Source organism: Sceloporus undulatus, chromosome 1, assembly GCF_019175285.1.
Source record: "Sceloporus undulatus isolate JIND9_A2432 ecotype Alabama chromosome 1, SceUnd_v1.1, whole genome shotgun sequence".
In the NCBI taxonomy this organism is placed as follows: domain Eukaryota; kingdom Metazoa; phylum Chordata; class Lepidosauria; order Squamata; family Phrynosomatidae; genus Sceloporus; species Sceloporus undulatus.
In genome coordinates, this window is record NC_056522.1 from 147,234,191 (window position 1) to 147,253,880 (window position 19,690).

At 39.3% G+C, this 19,690-nt stretch overlaps 1 protein-coding gene across 1 annotated transcript in view; it reads right to left on the minus strand.

Moving 5' to 3' along the window:
* The window catches only part of NOL10 (nucleolar protein 10), a 52,488-nt gene extending 41,341 nt beyond the window's left edge, over positions 1–11,147 (minus strand). The window contains 9 exon segments of the mRNA XM_042480133.1: positions 2,061–2,210; positions 2,786–2,864; positions 3,585–3,670; positions 5,296–5,356; positions 6,202–6,267; positions 6,587–6,723; positions 7,565–7,602; positions 9,558–9,635; positions 11,054–11,147. Coding sequence (XP_042336067.1) covers positions 2,061–2,210; positions 2,786–2,864; positions 3,585–3,670; positions 5,296–5,356; positions 6,202–6,267; positions 6,587–6,723; positions 7,565–7,602; positions 9,558–9,635; positions 11,054–11,114 — 756 coding nt within the window. The 5' untranslated portion in view covers positions 11,115–11,147.
* Between the last annotated feature and the right edge of the window lie 8,543 nt (positions 11,148–19,690).

The following is a 19,690-nucleotide window of genomic DNA, read 5'->3' on the forward strand; positions in this document are numbered from 1 at the left end:
ACTTCTGCTGCAAGTGCCATTTATAAGGCAACAGGCGCAAAAAAATATTTTTATTGCTTAGGAGAGATGTGAAATTAAGATAGAGATGAAGAGTTACTGGTAGACCTCTTGGTGAGTCAACAGTGATAAACAAAGATTTCCTATTTCTCAACAGAACAATCATAGACCAGATTCAGGATATGCTTCTGTGGATCAAAGGACTCCTCCAGTTATCAAGGTGTCTTGAATCTATTTTGGGGTATTGCCCCCACTCACAGCGCCCTACATTAAGTACTTCCCCATAGCCTTTGTGGAAAAATTTCTGGACCTGGAGAGGCTTCTATGGGGAGGACAGGGAGAGGCATGTCTGCTTCTTTCAAGTCTAGTCAATTGAAGATTTAGCATCAACTCTAGACCCATTACCGATTTTGTGGTTTCAATTTATGCAAATAAAAACTTTCTCCTCTAACTTAATCAAGAAAGGGGAAAGATTGAGATCTATGATTCCCTTTGAAATTTTATGCAATGATCCTGTTGGAAATAGCAAGGTTTCAGTCTCCCACATATATCATCTCATCTTGACAAATTCATATAATGATACCACATGTATCGAAACACTGTGGGAAACTGAACTAAATATATCAATTCCAGAATCAGATTGGCATGCTATTTGGTCATCTTCTGTGTTGAAGTCAAGATTAGCTTTAACCAGAGAAAACTTTCTAAAGCTAGTACATAAATGGTATTGGACCCCTATTAGAAAATCACAGATGATAAAATCTATACCACCTCTATGTTGGAGAGGTTGTCCAGTCTTAGGGACTTATATCCATATGTAGTTAGACTGTTTCAAATTTAACCACTTCTGGCATGACGTGATCAACCAAAACAGGTCTTGTATCCCTGGATAGCTGGTGGAAAAGAGTTTGGGATCAATGGCTTATGGAGAAATTAATAGATAACATGAAATATAACTCAAAACAACAAAATCAAAGACCTGTTCAGGAAAAATGGTCTCCTCTTATAGATTACATTAATACAAATTTTACATCCGTTTCTCCTCCATCTAGCCACTGTTCTTCGTGGTCAGATTTATTTTAAATAAACTGAATTGTGTAAAACTTTAACAAGGAAGGTTTTTCAATGATAAGACATTTTTTTATACCATTGTCTTATGATTATAAGATTTTGTATTATATATTTTGAATAAAGTTTTTATTTTAAAAAAGTCTAGTTAATGCTCCTAAGGGTGGCAACAACAAAATAAAGATAACTTGAAGGGAGGGGAGAGGGTAAAAAACAGTTTGGTTTTTTGTGGAACAAATGTCAGCTTCATTGAGTTCTGTCCTCAAAACAAAATCATGGTTCCAGAATTATTTATACTATGCATATAGTTTTTGCATCAGCCTTTGGTTGCTGGATCCCTCAATTCAAGTGAAAGAAAGTCGATCCCATAAGTCTAATGTCAGCTCTACCTTGGCCTAGGACTGCATGATGGCTCAATCCAGAATTACATGCATTTAATGCATATTCCTAAGTCGGTTCAACTACAAGCTAGACATTGGCTTCCAGGTCGCTGCCTCCAAAATCAAAGTTATCATAAGTGGATGGAGATATATCCAAGTGAGAGGGTGGGAAGGAGGGATTCAACTTTACAAAAAACAAAACAAAACAAAACGACACTATGCATTTTCCCATATGATTTGCCATAAGAATAGAAATAGCTTGGAAAACAAAAATAACACTACTTAATCAAATATCCACATTTTCCTCAGTGGGAATACAAAAGTCAGCACAAAACATACTCAGCCCCCCCCCCCCCCCCGTTCGTGGAGTTCCAGTTCATGGTCTTGAGTTTCCGCAGATGGCAAGCCCAGGAGGGACAAAATGGTGCAAGTGGGAGTGCGCCACCAATATAGTTAATGGGGCTTGATTATCTGCGTTTTTTCTCATGGGGGGAGGGTGTCGGAACAGATCCCCCACAAACAGGGAGGGATGACTGTATTTACTATCTAGATATATTAGAAATAATGAAGCTAGAAGTTGTTCAATGTAGAGACAAAGATCAATACAAAACTTACTGTGTCCTTATTCCACAATTTTATGATTCGTGAATCTGAAGAAATAATTAAATCTAAGGAACTGTGGAACTGGATTGATTTAATAGGCAAGTTGTACTGATGATCCTTCACTAATAACGGGTTACTTGAGCGGAGATCATAAAGCAAGACCTAGTGAGAGAGAAAAAGGACCACATTCATTTTTCAATGTTAAAACAGAGTTTTTAAAATCCACTTTAAACTCTTAAATAGATTACAGTGATCAAACAAAGAATTTTATAATTAATCTTGCTGATGGGGTGTGTATGGAGATTATGCATTATGTTGTTAAGCAACAAGAGTTACAGACCAGAAAAATAGTGTTAAGAATGACCCTATTTAGCATAACTTAACCTGAACCTTGAAAGAATGCATAATGTTGAATTTGCTTTGAAACTGTAAACTGTAAAGTTTACACAGCTGAGTCAGTAGGTGCTCTGAGCTGAGATGCATCACCATCATGTTGATTGGGGGGGGGGGGGAGTGCAGTTGATTTGATAACAGTCACATTCAGATTTGATAACATGCATATTCAGTTCAACACTTATTAGTCACATCTCATAGAATTCATGGTCCATAATTTTATTTGTGGATTCTCCATGCAGCCCTGATAAACTCAAAAAGACTGAGTTAATGCAGGCCATTCTGTTATTCACTATAGGAGCATTATTTGATCTGCTTAGCAACTGAGTTGACAGCATAGCTACCTGCCCTGTGGATGTTCCAATAGCCATGTTCAAAGCTCCATCAAACCTCAGGGCTGAAACAGATGGCAAACCTTCTACCCTGAAATAATTTTAAAACAATTCATTTTAGTTAAACATTGTAACAACTGACTCTGAAACTTACTGTCAACTACAATTTGCACAGAATGGAAAAAAGGGGGAAGAAATCTTTAGAAAGCAGCCTATTTAAGATAAAATGATTTATATCGAAATTAACTTTGATGGATTTCAGTCCCCCTCTTCAGATGCCACTGATGGAGTTAATTTTAAAGCAACAGATCTACTCGTAGTTACACAGTGGTGCTGGTGGTGGTCAGAGTATAATAGGATACAAAAATATATATTGAAATACCAGCCATAAACCTTCAAAAAAGTGTAAGACAATACGGGTCTATCAGTCCTAAGGTGTGGCAACAGTGAGTCTGCTTACCAAAAGTCACTTCTCTTTATCAGAAACTTTTCTGATAATTATTTGGTTACATGTGCAATTGTGAGGATCTCTGTAACAAATGTGGTATGCCAAGTGGCTAACATCCACAAAAACTCATGCTCATGCTGAACTTAGTCTAAAAGGTGTCACTAGATTCCTTTTGTCCTCCATTTCCTTTCTAAGCTGTAAGAGTCTAATGTAACTACCTCTTTAAAAATCTGCATGTGAAGGTGCGAAACTATACTGAGAACTGTAAGCATCCTGTTATATATGTTACACCCAAAAAGTTGTAAAATTTTAGAGAGGAAAGCAAAGTTATGGGGGAGGGGTAAAAATAGATATCCTCCATACTCTTTATCTGCTGTCACACTGCTTAACGCACAATCCAGCACCCCAACTCGATTTCTTGTTCTGGGATCCCAGCATTCCACTTTTCCCTATGGAAAACAAAGTAATTTTAGGGCTCTCAAGTCATTCTGCATGTTTTATCTATGTATCACTTTTCATTGAAATCTCTGATCTGGCGGGTTCTTTCCAAGTCATGCCAGATCTGTTCCTATTCTTCCAGATGTCTGCTGCACTTAACAGTGATCGCCTCTAGTGCTTGGACTGAGTATTTCCTCAGGTGATCATACACATATGCTAAGAGATTCCTGAGAATAACTGAGGGGTATTCAACAGTTGTGGGTACAGCTGTGGGTAATCTGTTCACCACACCATGTGAGGCAACAGAACTGTAAGTCAAAGTTAACTGGGCTTACTGCTGCACCCCCCCCCCCTCAATTAAGAACAGGGAAGTGGGATAGAGGGGCAGAAGTGAACAGATTCGGACTGTAGCAGAGTCAGCTCCAGGCTGTACCTACAGCTATAGAATGCCACCCAGTTATTCTCAGGAATCACTCAGCATATGTGTATGATCATCCAAGGAAATACTCTGTCCATGTACTAAGAAGAGATCACTTCCAAGTGCAGCAGACATTTGTGATTGCCAGGTCAAGTTCTCCACACATTCCTTTTATGCATTTCTGCCACTTTTGGGTTTTTGGGTGGCTTTTATTTTAGAAAACTAAGAGACAGAGAGTAGGCACCTTCTCACCCTCTTGCCTACTTTGAGTATAAGATTAAGAGGGAAAACTTCAATCCAAGAGAAGATGGGATTAAAAGTTCCTCCCCTGGAAGAAATTAGTGGACATTTATTTTTATTTATCCAGTGTCATTGTCCTTGCAACTACACATAAGTTGAAATGGTGCCTCCTCTTAAGTATTAAGTATCAACCAGTGGGATAGACTGGCAGCAAATCAGAGTTCCACTCCATGGCTGCTCTAATTATGCCATGTGTTGTCTGTAGGCTTTCCTCCACCAAAGAAAGCCTACACATAGTGAGGAACAGATGCCAGAAGTGGAGTACATCACTGTATCACAACTTGGGAGGAGGAGGTTTGTTTTCCTCTTTTCTTCATTCTCATAACAACTGTTGCTTCTAACACATCAACAGAACAGCATCAGTTGCAAATGTCAACATGTTTCCACTAAGCTATGTGGGCTTCATTTTTTTTAAAAAAAATGCATGTCCAACATTATAATATACAACTGAATATATAAAATATAATTTGCATCCTTCCTATATACTGTTAATAACGTAAATGCCTCCAGCAAAAATCCTATGTGCACAAACACAATGAAACCTACAACAAAAATGATGCAGTATGAACAGCATTATTCTATCTAGTCAGCCATGCCTTTTCACAAATTTTTCCCTTCTACAACCACTCTGTTTTCCTTCTTCCTGCTTCCAGGTCTCTCAGCAATCTATGGTCACTGAGTATGCTCAATCTGCACTGAGATATCAGCTCCTTAGGAGGTTTTCCCAAAGATTACTTTCTCCTATATTTTATCCAAACCTGTTGTTGTCCAACCTTGCTAATACCTCCCTTACCAAAGGGTTTGGATGTGGATGGTGCCATTTCAGCTGTAATAACGATCTGTACACCAAGAACAGGTCTAGGTGTCAGCATTTTTAAAGGAAAAGTTAGTGCCTTGATTCATAGGAGCAATGCTTACCTCAATTGTTCCAGTAGCAAACAAGCCATGTGCTGAATTTATGTCACAGACATGATTCTCCCTGGAAAATCAAAACAAATAAAATTAATGGCTGGGGTATAAAATGTTAAAATAAGCACACTTGGGAAAGTGATAAAATTAAACAAAACCTCAGTTAGTCTCAAGGGTGCTACAAGATTCCTTTGCATACTGATAATCCAGACTAACATGCCTATGTCTCTGAATAAAATATACAGTATAATTATACAAGTAAGAAATCAGAAATTCCCTATCATAGAAAATGTAACAGTTTGACTTGTTTAACAGTTATAGCTATTTAAAACCGAATAATCATTTCTTTCTGAAATTGTTTGAATACAAAATACTGCCTCTTTTTGATCCAGCAACAAAGCCTCAGTTTCCACATCACACTAAGCAAAAAATTTTGGCTTAATAAACTAAAACAAGCAGAAGTCTCATATACCTAGTTTTATTCCTGCTTTGCATGAGCAAGCTAATGAGCGCCACATGAATCAGCACAAGCAGAGATCTGTGTTGTAGCATAATGAGAAGATATACTTAGGTGCTGAAGCTTGGGATGCTTTGTCACTTGTACAAAGGGAAGAGCAAAGCTGCAGGAAAGTTGCTCTGTGTAGGCGTGTGGTACACATGCATATCCCAGTTCATTAAGTTAGGATGTCCAGCTTGGTCTCATGTGCAAATGCCACCAGTAAATAAATATATTACATCTGATTTTTCTTGATTATATTTTAAAATATAAACCAAAACAACCATCTCCTACTCCTATTTCTAATGCAGTTTGGAATACATGTTGGATAGCTCATAATCTGAACCTTGTTACAACCAGACATGCAGCTCCACCTGCTGGAAGAAGGAGATGAATGTGAAAAAAATGCAGATACTTACGAAGCATCTGTCTGTAAAGAATTCAAATATCTTCCTTGTTCCAGATTTAATCGGTATATTTCCGAGCTACAACAACAATGACAACAAAATCAATAGTTACTCATTTATCTTTATTATTACTAAAATGGACCTAAATCTCGACAAATCACAATAAAATTGAAATGCCATGCATTTAATTCAGAAATCAAACTGACCTTTGACAGAGAATCTTAATAAGTATACTTAATCTACTTAGTTTTTTTACCCAACATATACTACTCTGTTTCTTTAGAGGACTGCCAAAATATATCAGTAACTGTCAAGCCACTTGTTTTTGCAGGACATCAGACACAGCAACAAGTACAATTAAGTATAACCAAATAAGGACTTGGGGCATCTTAAATACCTTGCTCCTACAAAGTACAGGTCACATGATGGATAGTGGTATGAAAAATCTCTACCAAACTTTGGTATTCTTGTTCTGTAGTAACGGCCATGTTGCGAATGAAATTCCACATATCTGTCACACTGCAAGAAAACTATCTGAAAAATACAAAGCACAGGACTGAGATTTTCAGGGGAATAGTTTTCTCCCACACCTAAAAGGTCATCATCACAATAAGTACATTTGGCTGTTTAAAAGAAAATAATGAGAGATTTATCCTCCAGAAAACATAACTTAAAGCACAGTAACGTAGTAACAGAACACATATAATTCAGTAATTTAAATGGTACACATCAGAATATATTTTGTCTTACATTTGTATGACTGTTTTCAGAAGCACCTGATTGTATATTTAAGAAAGCCCCCATAGAGGCTATGTCTGTATCCTGACTATACTTAACCTTGTTTATTGCTGGTTGGCATAGGGTTTATGTGCCTGAAGCTCAAAAGTTTCAGATGTCAGCTCATCTACAACCTCACTGTCAGAGAAAGTAACCTTTCTCAGATCCATTGTTCCACTTTCACTATGAAGGATGACTATTTGTTCAGAAGCACAAGCTACATATGCACTGCAGAACTAATGCACTTTGACACTGTTTTAACTGCCATGGTTCCATTCTATGGAATGTTGGGATTTATAGTTTATCATGGCATCAGAGCTCTCTGACAGAGAAGGCTAAATATCTCACAAAATTACCAAGTCCAGAATTCATAGCATTGAACCAAGGCAGTTAAAGCAGTGTCAAATTGCACTAATTCTGCAGTGTAGATGTGGCACACACAGCTAGTTCAAAGGAATAAGCCATACATAACAGGACAAACAATTTTCTTTTAGGTAACTGTTCCTTAAACAAAAACAACTGGATGTTGTTAACAATTCTGAAATGCAACACTGGCTATTGTTTCCGAACATAATTTCAAAATCAAGAGCATACATACCTTGGAGTAATCATCGGATAAAATATCAAATGTAACCACTGAGGAAATGAAAAAACAAATTATGACCAGGCATCACTAAGACATTCATTTTTACATTACACTGCATATGTAAGTGCTTTCAAGTTCCACAAAATCATCCTGCTTACCTGCCTACTGTACTTGTGATATTAAAAACAAGACCAGGAAGGTGCTGAAGCTGGCACTGCCATTGGCAACACTGCATGTTTGCCCTGTTGTGAGACTAGTCATCTTAGTACTTGATCCATACTGTTGCCACATCTGGATCCAAGAGGGCAGAAGCAACAAGCAACTCATGGGGACAGCAGGTAACTTTTGAGCTCATCTTTTTGCCACAGTAGAAAATCCCTTTGGGACTGAATGACCCATGAAAAATGTTGACAAGCTATAGCCAAATTAACTCATGGCTCTTTAGACTCCTTGTGCCTTAGGGAATCAGCAGCAAGAGAGAATAAGAAACATGAACACAATTTAACATGGTTGGAGCTGCTGCCAGCTTCAAAGTCGAGTGACATAGAACGTGAAACTGTGCTTACATGACAAACTACACAGAAAGTTTAACTTGACGACCAAGTGCTGACCTATGGGAGAACTGGGAAACTATGTGCTCTACATGGAAAAGGTCATAAGTTCAATGCCCAGCATCTTCAGACAGGCCTAGGAACAAAACCTGGCCAACACCCTAGAGAGCACCAGTGAGTCAGTATGAGCAATACAGTGGTACCCCGGGATACGAATTGATCGCATTACGAAATTTCCGGGATACGAAAAAGTTAGATTGGAAAAAACTGTTTCGGGATACGATGTTTTTTTCGGGTTACGAAATTTATTTCGGCGCGAAATTCAAACGCAAAGCGCGGCTAGCGGCTTTCCAGCGCTAACGGAAAGCCTTTTCAGGTTGCAAAATGTATCGGGTTACGAACGGAGCGGCGGAACGAATTAATTTCGTAACCCGAGGTAGCACTGTACTGGTCTAGACAGTGAGAATAGGAACAGCACATTATATGGGAACATGGGAGATGGTCTTCTCTGCTGTGACCCTTCATTTATGCAATATTCTTCCCTTAGAGGCCAACAAGTGCTAACCCTGGTTTCTTTTAGGCATTAATTTAAAACATGGTTTGTATTATAGCGCTTGGGACTTAATCTTATTTTAAGTGTACAGATATATGGCTTTAAAGCGGATAAAAAGAAAATTGACGCTTTTGAGATGTGGTACTACAGGAGAATGTTGAGAATATAATGGACAGCCAAAAAGACAAACAAATGGGTAATTGAACAATTCAAGCCTTAACTTTCCCTAGAAGCCAAGATGATCAAACTGAGGCTGTCATCCTTTGGGCACATCATGAGAAGGCATGGATCATTGGGAAAAGTACAATAATTCCAGGAAGGGTAGGAAAGAAAGACTGCATGCCAGATAGATGGAATCAATCAGAGAAGTTATGGGTCTGAACTTACAGGACCTAAGCAGAGCAGTGGAGGACAGTGGGGCATGGAGATGTCTCATCCACAGGGTCATCATGAGCTGTGGTTGACTCAAAAGCAGTTAACAAGAACAACAGCAGCAACAAACCTACTATTTAATAGGTTTTTCTCCTATTCTTTCATTGTTTTATCTGGAATTGTTTTATATTGTTTCTATATAGTCAGACCTCAATATCCAGGGATTTTGCACCAATGGAGTCAACTATCCACAGCTTAAAAATATATTTTTAAAAATCCGAAAGGCAAAAACCTTGATTTTGCCACTTTATATAAGGGGTACCATTTTACAACACCACTGTAGATAGCGGGACTTGAACATGTATGGATTTTGATATCCAAGGAGGGGTGGTCCTGGAACCAAACCACAGTAGATATCAAGGGCCCAGTGTAGTTTTAATTGTACACTGCTCTAAGACTTCACAACAGATAGAAATATTTTAATTGATAAATAAATAAGTAGTTTTCAGAACAATTTTTTTTTACTAACCTTCAGCATCTAAACATCTTTCAAACTTCATTGATAATTGATAGGTATCGAAACAACGAACCCTTGGTTTATATGTTCCTGTTTAAAAAACAAAATACTATATTTAATGTAAAAATAAGAGCAACCGCTTTAGTATTGTAGTTAGTATTTAGCTATCTTGAATCCCTACACTGGGAGAAAGGTGGGCTTTAAATTAATATAATATAATATAATATAATATAATAATAGGAGTTTTTGTCATTCCATTTAGCTGAGGAAGAAAGATTATTCAGGTTTTGAAAGAATTTCTGCTCTAGAAATAAAAAGGTTTTAAAAAGGCTGTAAAGTTTCACCTAGATACTTGAGTTTAACCTCATTAACAACAATAGCACTCATTAAACATCACTAGTTCTTAGCATTGCAGCATTAACCATATGCCATTGCTTTTTAAAATACCATTTTAAATAACAACTCCTCCTATAACTGGATAAAAGAGTGCATCAGTAGTAGCAATATATTAACCAAAACCTGACTCAATGATAATCTTACTTCTTCTAAATTCACTACTACATAGTTAAACTCACATATATCCCTTGGAAAATTGGACTGAAGTATTCTTAATTGTACACCTGTATCACCATCTCCTCCAGTCATATAAGTTTGGCCACCAAAATAGAAATCATTGAGAAAAGAGAAGGCTGATGAAGAAAATATCATCCCTGGATGCATTTTGGAAAGCTTTCAAGTGGTATCTAGAAGGTTCAAAATATTTTTGTTTATTTTTACAAGTCTTACTTGACCTGTTTATTTTCACATGTGCATATTGTTAGATTTGAATAAAAACTTTGCTGAAGCATGTTGAAGTACTCCTCCTTTTTGTGATGTAGGAACCTTTACCTATCCTTTCCATGTTAGTTATGCCTCTGGTATGAAATGTTCTATTAAAGAAGTAATACAAACATCTACATTGTTAAATGAGGTATCACATCGAAGTATCTAGATTAAGTTCAGCCATGTATGTAACTGACCATAGCAAAAAATAATTATTGGGAAAATGCAGTGATACACATTGTTTAGTACACTAGAAAATTAAGAATTCAGACATTATTTGCAGATCCTGAATGGGTTTTTTAAATTGTCTTGAGGCTTATAGTTGCACTGTCCCCGAAGCAGGGGAAGGCAACTTGAAGGCCCCTAGACGTTGTCAGCCTGCAATGTCCACTATCCTTTACTGCTGGCTAGGGCTGATGGGATTTGTAGTCCAGCAACATCTGGGATGTTGCATATTTCCCACTCCTGGCTTTAACTATTTAATAAGCATTTTGTTCCTGTTATTTCATTCTTTGTCAGTTACTAAGCTTACTGTCCAGTAGATGAACACCCCATACAGTCTTTAGCACCCTGTCTTCCTCAATCATACTATCTCTGGGGCACCAGCCCAGAACAATTCAAAGCAGACACATTTAACAACTGTAAAAGGCATACGGAAATATGAAAGGACATGGTTCTTGGCTCACCAGTTGCCAGGACATACTGGCCATCCCTCGACACCTTGAGCTTGTTGCTAACAGCAGGCATGTCAAAATCTTGGATGAGTTCAATTCTCCTACGAATATCTTTAAAAATATAAAGGTAATTAATTATATGAAAGATTTCCTAGTCAAAACTTCAAAATAATATGAGCTTTTACTGAAGAAAGTACTGAGAAGAGTGTAATTTTAAAAACGATTTCTAGAGAATTTTAGGGAGCATTCCACCCTCAAACACATGCCCTGGAAAAACATAAAGGGCTCTGGCTTGCACATGACAAGGGCAACCTGTCTTTTTGGTGACTGTGATGTCCTGCCAGGACTGATTGAATCTCCCGCTTCATTTTCTTTCACATTGGTTCAGGCCATAGTATGTTTAGTGTAGGAAAGTTCTTTGTATTAGTTGTGGGAGGACAGTCCTTCTTGCCTTAAGGACCATCTCCCAGGAAGGGATCCCAATCTTGGAAAAAGACTTTTCATGGACAGCCAGTCAAACAGAGCAGCTGAAAATCCTCCTTGCTGCTTGTGGTAGTTTAAATCCTTGGACTTATAATGAGTGAGCCAAAACGGAGGCAAGAAAATTTATCATGCTACCATTTAGGAATAATTGCATCAGTAGTGATAATCACCCCAGTTGAAGATAGAAAGAATGATGTGAACATGCTGTAGGGATTTCTGCTCCCTTGAAAAGGTTGTGTTGAATAATAATGTACAACTGCTTTTAATAACAATGGGCACAACTCACAAGTTAAGCATTTTTAAGAGACTACTTATTTCAATGAGGAAGAAGTGAAACTCAGGCCCGTTACAAACGGGCCTAAAAGTGCGCGCTCCGTGCATGCTAGGGTTAGAAAGGGGCGTCCTTTCCGGATGCCCCCTAACCCTAACACACGCGGAGCGCGCACAAAATGGTGACGGCCGTTCCACATGGCCGCCATTACGTCATGACCGCACCGCCTCTATACGGGGCGGCTGCAGAGAAGGGGCCTTTTACCGCTTCCCCACGGCCTGAAAAGCGGCGGATCGGGGCCTCAGCGGCTGCTGCTCTGGCCACTGAGGCCCCGATCTGGCGGGGAAAGGGGCGGGTGCAGGCCGCCGCTTTTCAGCAGTCTGTAACCCGCCTCATTCTTAGCTCAATTAGTGCTCCCTAAGAGTTTGGTTCAAGTGGGACGCACTCAGAGCAAACCAAGCCACTAATCAAACTGGTTATTTTTAATATGCAAGCTTCACACACATGAAAAAAAGTCCAAAACAAGCCAAGTTTTTAAATTTGTCTATTACACTGCAGGCTAAAATTTCCTTTTAATCGTTGACAGGTTTTCCAAAAACATTCCAACTCGTTTAATCATGTTCCATATTTTGGTTTTCCTGGCATTGCTATATCATTGGTGAATCATGTGGGGAAATGGGGCATCATTCTCAAGTAGAAGAGTTGTAAGAGTACCTGAGAGGGATAAGGAGGGACAGAGCGTTCACACACAGCTCAAGAGCACGGTTCTTACCTGGAACAAAAGTCCTATGTTTCCTGTGTTACTGTAGAAAAAGTGCTAGGTCTGCCTGGTCATGCCCTACTAGTGTACAGCAGGTGCAGTCTCACTGGTAGAGTAGTAATGCCGTTTGATACCACCGCTTTTAACCTGTCAGTAGTGCCATCCTACGAATGCTGGGAATTTTGAAATTTGTATGTAGAAAAGTAGGGCTCTGACAGAGAGGGGCTCAAAGACCTTGTTTAAAACTACAGATGTCAAGTATTCCTTAGGATGGGACTACAATCACTTAAAGTGGTATCAAACTGACTCTTTTTACAGTATAGACGCACCATGCAAAAGCAACCTGTCAGACCAGCGGAACAGAGAAAAAGGTCCGTAGGTTCCCACCATGTTTTTTGAACAAGCATGATTAATTCCTCCATACAGCTGTGGTCCCATAGGGGCTGCACACAACAAACAGGGCTTTACACTTTCATCGCTCCATAACAGACAACATTTTGCAATACTCTTTCCATTCTGTATGAAGGTAACTCACCAACACTCTTTCTTCTGCAGTGCTCTTTTATTTCTACTCAGAAAGCCACTGGAAGAAAATAAAAAACAAAACAAAACTGAGGGCTAGTGGTCCAACGGAAAAGAATAGTGATGGAATACATGAAATCGTTATTAAAATGAATAAGAACAGTAAATAAATTCATGAACATATTTATTTATTCAGCTGATTAGTTAAGGGATTTGTACACACACCTTTCCCCAAAATGTGTTGGAAGTCCTAAGTGTTTTATTTCAAAGCCAAAGTGATCTGATAGCAATTCACTAGGAACTAACCAATGATTCATTAGAACAATAACTTCTCATGTTCAAATTATAATTAATACCAGGAAATCTCATTCTTTGAGTATCACGTATTCTAATACAGACAAAGCAGAGGTGTTCTTCTGGGTACCTATTCATGTAAATAGCAATTCACATGAACGAACAGTCATGCCACAGGGAACCAGGCACCCCATTTCTACTCAATGCCCCAAAAGAAAACATGGTGGAAACTGAGGCCTGTTACAGACTGCCAAATAAAGCTGCTGTTGGGTCTCTTTGGAGGTATGCTGTTTTTAAATGAGGCATGGGGTCCTAAAAGTCCGGAGGTTGCGCCAAAGCCACCTCCATTCCTAAGCACGGAGGGCAGCTTTTGGTGCGCCTTCGTATTCTTAGGGACATGCATCATTTAAACAGCATACCTCCAAAAAGAGACCCAAAGCAGCTTTATTTTGGCAGTCTGTAAGGCCTGATAGTAAGGCAACTTATAATAGGACACTTGACAAAATTCTGACAAGCGTCTATTTTTAAGGGACTAGAAAGCGATAAAGTAACTAGACTGAGCAGCTCTCAAATATGAATCTTAAATACACAATCCTGCAAATGAAGAAAAAAGGCAGAAAAACAACAATCCTTCATTGAAGTCTAACTTCCTCCCTCTTGTTTAACAGAAGCGGCATAATAACTTCCCTCAGCGACAAAATTGCACTGCTGAAATTAAAGAAACGTGGGGAAATTAGGTATTGATTTCTCTGCGTAGAAGGACTGTAAATACTATTTTGTTGTTGTTGCTGCTGTGTGCCCTCAAGTTAAAACCCACTTAAGGGTTACCTTAAGCAAGCCTATCGTTGGGTTTTTATTGGCAAAGATTTATGCAGAAGAGGTAAATGGCAGTAAATAGACTAAAATAAGCAGATCCTAATTACTTGGTCAATTACTATGTGCAAGAGAATGTGAACAAGTGATCAGGTACTGACAATTAGCCATAATATATAGTATATATTATGTGTGTGTGTTGTTGGTGTTGTGTGTGGTGTGTGTATAGAATAATATGATATATATATATATATATGGGCCTCTGAGGAATATTGGACTCTAAGATAAATTGCCCAGACAGGTCATGCTTCATCCTGAAAACTCAGTTGAGGCTCCTGCCTTCAAATGCTCTTAACCAAACTTGCATGCTCACATCAGGTTGAAGTTGCTTAGAGCCACATGCATCTACAAACGACTGAATTGCTTAAAATCCTGTGGATTCCTGGGATTTGTAGCTCTGGTGAGCTATTTATCCTTCTTTGTCAGAGGATCTGATGCCACAAAAAACTGCAAATCCAGGATTTCTCACCGGCTCAGAAGTGTTTGCCTTTATTGTTGTGCTTTGTTGTGGCTCCAATTGTTGTTCCATCTTATGGTGGACCCTAAGGCAAACCTATCATGGGTTTCTTTTTCTTAGCAAGGTTCTTCACCCGGGTGGTTTTGGCAATTGCCTTCCTCTGGGGGTGAGAGCAGAGACGGGATTTGAACCCTGACGGCAGCAATCCGATGCTCAAGCCACTATGCTATGGCTGACTCTCTATGACATTTATTTTAAAGGTGGTGAGTCAAAGAAGGGGTCTGGAAACCATGAAGCCCTATGAGAAGGACTCAGAGGGAGCCGGGGGGTTTTAGCCGGAGAAGAGAAGGTTAGAGGTGAAGGATAGCCCTGTTTAGATCTTGAAGGGATGTCAGTATGGAGGAGGGAGGAAGCGTGTTTTTCTGCTGCTTCCTTCCAGGAAAAACAAACCAATGAAAGCTGAAATGCCTTCTATGGACCCAGGCTTCCCTATGCTGCTCAGAATGGAAGGAAGTGTTGGCTGAACAGGGAGGCTTGCCCTCTGGCCCCCTGCCTCTCATCCAGGGGCTACTATCCCCACCACCAGCCCTCGGGACAGCCCTCCCTTGGCCTGGGCTCCATTCCCCCTTCCGCGCCCCAAAGCAGGCCTTGAAAGAGGAAAGAAGGGGAGGCTGTACCTCTGGGAGGCTCCGTCCGGCGCTCAGGCTGTAGATCTTAACTTCGTTTCAGGCGGAGACCTGCATGGCGCTTCTCTGTTCTCTGCCAGGAACAGGGCAGGCTTCAACTCCGGGGTCAATAAGACCACTCCGGTCATAGATTTTGGGAGGGAAAGAGAACGCCCCCTCCATCCTAGAGAACATTTGTGGCCATGGCAAAATGCATACATTATCCTTATGTTATTAAACGATTAACTTACAAGTTGCACTTGAAATATAACAAACTATTATTGTTATTAATATTTAAGTTAGTTTATTGCTGCTGTGTATTAATTTTTGTTGTTATGGCCTCGTGTTATCTTTTATTTATGCATCTATTATTATTATTATTATATTATTATTAATGTTTAGATTTACAAGTTTCACTTGAAACATTACAATTACTAGTAATTATTAATGCTTATATTTAGATAAGTGTTGCTTAAAACATACAAACATTATTATTATTGTTGTTGTTTTGAATATGTTGGATTTTTAAAAATTTTAACATGAAGCATTACATATTATTATTATGTATTATGTATTCATAGTTACAGTTTACATTTACAAGTTTTCACTTGAAGCCAGTTACAGACTAGTTATTATTATTATTAATATTTAGATGTAGTAAGTTTTCACGCTTGAAACTTGGAAAAATTATTAGTAGTATTGTGCTATTATTAAGATGTTTAGCATAGAGGATGTTCACTTGAAACATGTACATATTTTATTATGATTGAAATATTTTATATTTCTACGTTTTCACCTCCGGAAACCTTACAACCTGACCTGTAACATTAATGGCACAGAATCATGTAACAAGAAATACATTAAGCACAAGAAGTGAGGCATGAATCATACCATCGAGAGCTTCTTATTCTTACAGTTCCCCGCTCGCTCGCTCTCTCGCTCTCCTCTGTATTATATCTTCCCGTATCGTATCTGTCCGTAGGTCTATCTCTCGTATACTCTTCTGGTGTATTGCTTGTATTCTTTTTTGCCCACCCTGCCCCACCCAGTCCCCCCGTCCTGTGTGTGTCTCTCGTCTAGCTCTATTCTCCCTCTTACCTACTCGCCCCTCTCGTTCTTATTCTTTTCTTGTTGTTATTGTTGCATCTGTTATTGTGTGTTGTTGCTTTTGTTGATCCTTTGTTCTTGTGTTGCTTTCGACTTCTTATTACTTACTTGTTCTTCTCCCCTGTTTTCTGTCCCCTACCGCTTCCATTCCGTCGCCTTGTACATGCCATGCGCATGCAGCCTTGCCCATCCTCAGTAGCGAGCCTTCTCCTTGCTTATTATGATTCTTCGATTATTCTTCTTCTTCTTTTTTTTTTTTTTTTTTGCCCTCCCCCCTCCACCAATCAGTGGAGGTGGGTTTCTGTCGTCTGTATGCACCGAAGATGGAGCAGGGGTGGTGTTCTGGCCCTCCAGAAATATTACCCTAAGGCCGCCGTATGCTGGCCGTCTGGTTCTTGGAAGTTAGCACGGTCACTCTGGTTTTAGTACTAGGATGGGAGACAGCCTGCAGCACTTACACTTAGAGGTCTCCCCTCAAGTACTACGCAGGGTTGACCCGTGCTTAGCTGCCAAGATCAGACAGGATCTTGGTGCGCTTATGGCGATTCCAGATGTATGGTGTATATGAGTAGTATGGTTGGGCTGTAACTAATCGTTATGTGCCAGAAAAAAGAGGTGGGGGCAGCATCTTTTGTTCCACTTGCCTGGGGAGTGAAGCAGCAACCAGGTGACCTCCATGGGACTTTCTGTCTTTCTTCCTGAATGCTTATGGACAGGAGTTGCTGTGATGAGTTTTTCCTCTTCTTCCTGTGCTGTGGGGTTTGAGACTTGCAGGCCCTGGACCTCGTCCTGTCGTACGCGTCTCTTCCCCAATTTTTTTTAATGTGTAAATGTTATGTTAAAATGTTTTGTATGATATGTAAACATGACATTGAGTTCAATACGTGAAGTGAACTTAATAAAACGCTGTGCCTTTGATGAGTTGTTATTTCCTTACAAAGTGATAAAATGTGAAGTGTGCAATGAAACTACACACACGTAAATAAATAAATTATTTTTAATCCATATACTATATTGGGGGGGGCAGCATCCACACGATGTTAAAGGGGGAGGGGTCGCCAAGGGTAAAAAAATGAGTATCACTGTTTAATACTAGTGGCGCGCTGTTCAGCGCCAACAGAGAAGTTGATATGTAGTTGAGGGCAGGTGGTGGGTGGCAGGTGGTTTGGGTTGTGACTCTGGAAAGAGGTAGGGTTCAGTTCCCAGTTTCAGCTATGGAGAACCCACTGGGGTGACCTTGGGCAGTCACACTCTGCTTACGCTCAGGGGATGGGCCATGGCAACCCCCTCTTATGAACTCGCCAAGGACACGCCTTAGGGTCTCGCCATAAATCTGAGTTGTATTTTTAAGTTTATCAAAAAACCAGAGTAACCATATGACAAACATACTGCACCGAATAAAAACGATCTGTGTTCTACGTAATTCAACAAGAAAATTAATAAATCATTATCAGTAGTTTTCTCAACTTGGAACGTATCACTGGGATTGGGTTACAATCGACAGCAAAGAGACTTGAGAAAAGATTTCCAGGACTTCCATCAGCAGAGATGAGGGGCCCCTAAGGCTTTTAATAATTCCGCTGCCTCTGAATGTGATAGTGGCTCAGTCAGACTGCTAAGACCAGCCTTAGAGAAAATGTAGAATGGTTCGCTTAGTAGGAGGAATGAATAGATATATATAATCATTTACAACGTCCAGTGTGGAAGTAGTGGTTTTGAATGATTTTTTAAATGGGTCTTTTATCCCCTGGCCCTTCAGCCTAAAAGCGATCAGCGGCGGTTGATAGACTATATGAGCTGAGGGAGCGAGGAACCTCTGGAGACCAGGGTTTGACTCCCCACTGAGCCATGGAAACCCAGTGGAGTGAAGCTGAACAAAGTCACTCACCTCAGCCTCAAGGGTTGCCATGACAAACTCCTCTGAAGAAGCTTGTCCTGAGTAAAACCTATATGCAGGTTCGCCTAAGGCTGACATAAATTGAGTCAGGAGACGTGGTGTTTTAAAGTGTGGGCTTGCTTTATAGTCTTGCTGTTTTTGAGTTTATTTTAATCATAAATTTCTATTTTGTAACTTGCCTGCTAGCTGAGTGCTAGATTGTAGGCGAGTAGCAATCTGTATTTGCTGGGATGATTATGTAAGTGCCATGCAAACTAATGGGGGCAATATAAATAAGCTTTAATAACAATAATAACCATAATAACCATATGAACAAGAACATACCAGAGAATAAAAGAAGATTGGGTACTAAGTCCTAAGAAAAAATAATAATCAGTGTCATCCAAGGCAGAAACTCTTATTGACAGTTACATTATGGTCGAGCCATAATTGAATTTTAATTTTTTTAAATTTATAACAGTTTTTATAAAATTATAAAGATAGCAGGTATATTACTGTTGACAACAAGTGTTCTGTTCCAATACTGTATTATGTATATATAATAGGATATCTAAATAGAATATATATATAATCTTTACTCTTGTCCCGTGCTTTCTTTTCTTCATCCTTCCACATCGGCTTGGCTCATAATGCTATTACGTGGGTCAATATTATTTGTCATCCTATGAAAAATAATCTTTATTGTATTGTCCTCGAGTGTTACAAAGTGGTTCTGCTTCCTTGCAGATCTTCAGGCCCTGTTTTCATCACCCATCTCTGTTAACCAAGCGCTTTAAGATCATGATCTTTAGAAATTATAAACCCAAGACAGTAAAGTGTTTTCTAGGGCCTGTTACAGATGCCAAAATAAAGCCTGCTGCTTCGGGTCCTCCTTTGGAAGTATGTGTATTTAAATGAGCATGGTCCTAAGAGTCTGGAGGTCGCACCAAAAAGAAACAACTCCATTCCTAGCACGGAAGTGCAGTTTGGATGCAGCTTCCGGATTCTTAGGATACAGGCACATTTAAACACCAGACCTCCAAAGAGACCGAGCAGCTTTATTTTGGGCAGTCTGTAACAGGCTTAAATTGCTAAACGTTATAAGTGTGAGAATTCTTTCCTTCAGAAACTGATGTCTGAATCCTACTCTGGGGTTACCCTTAGCATATGAATTATGTCTTTCGTGATTTGATTTTTTAAATACAAAAACCACAAGTATAAAAACCACATGAAAATAACATGACACAGAGAATAAACTGGTAAGAAAAATGAAATAACCAGTATCATATACTGGGCAAGAACACACAGAGAACACAACTGGTACTAGGGCAGTAAAGAAAA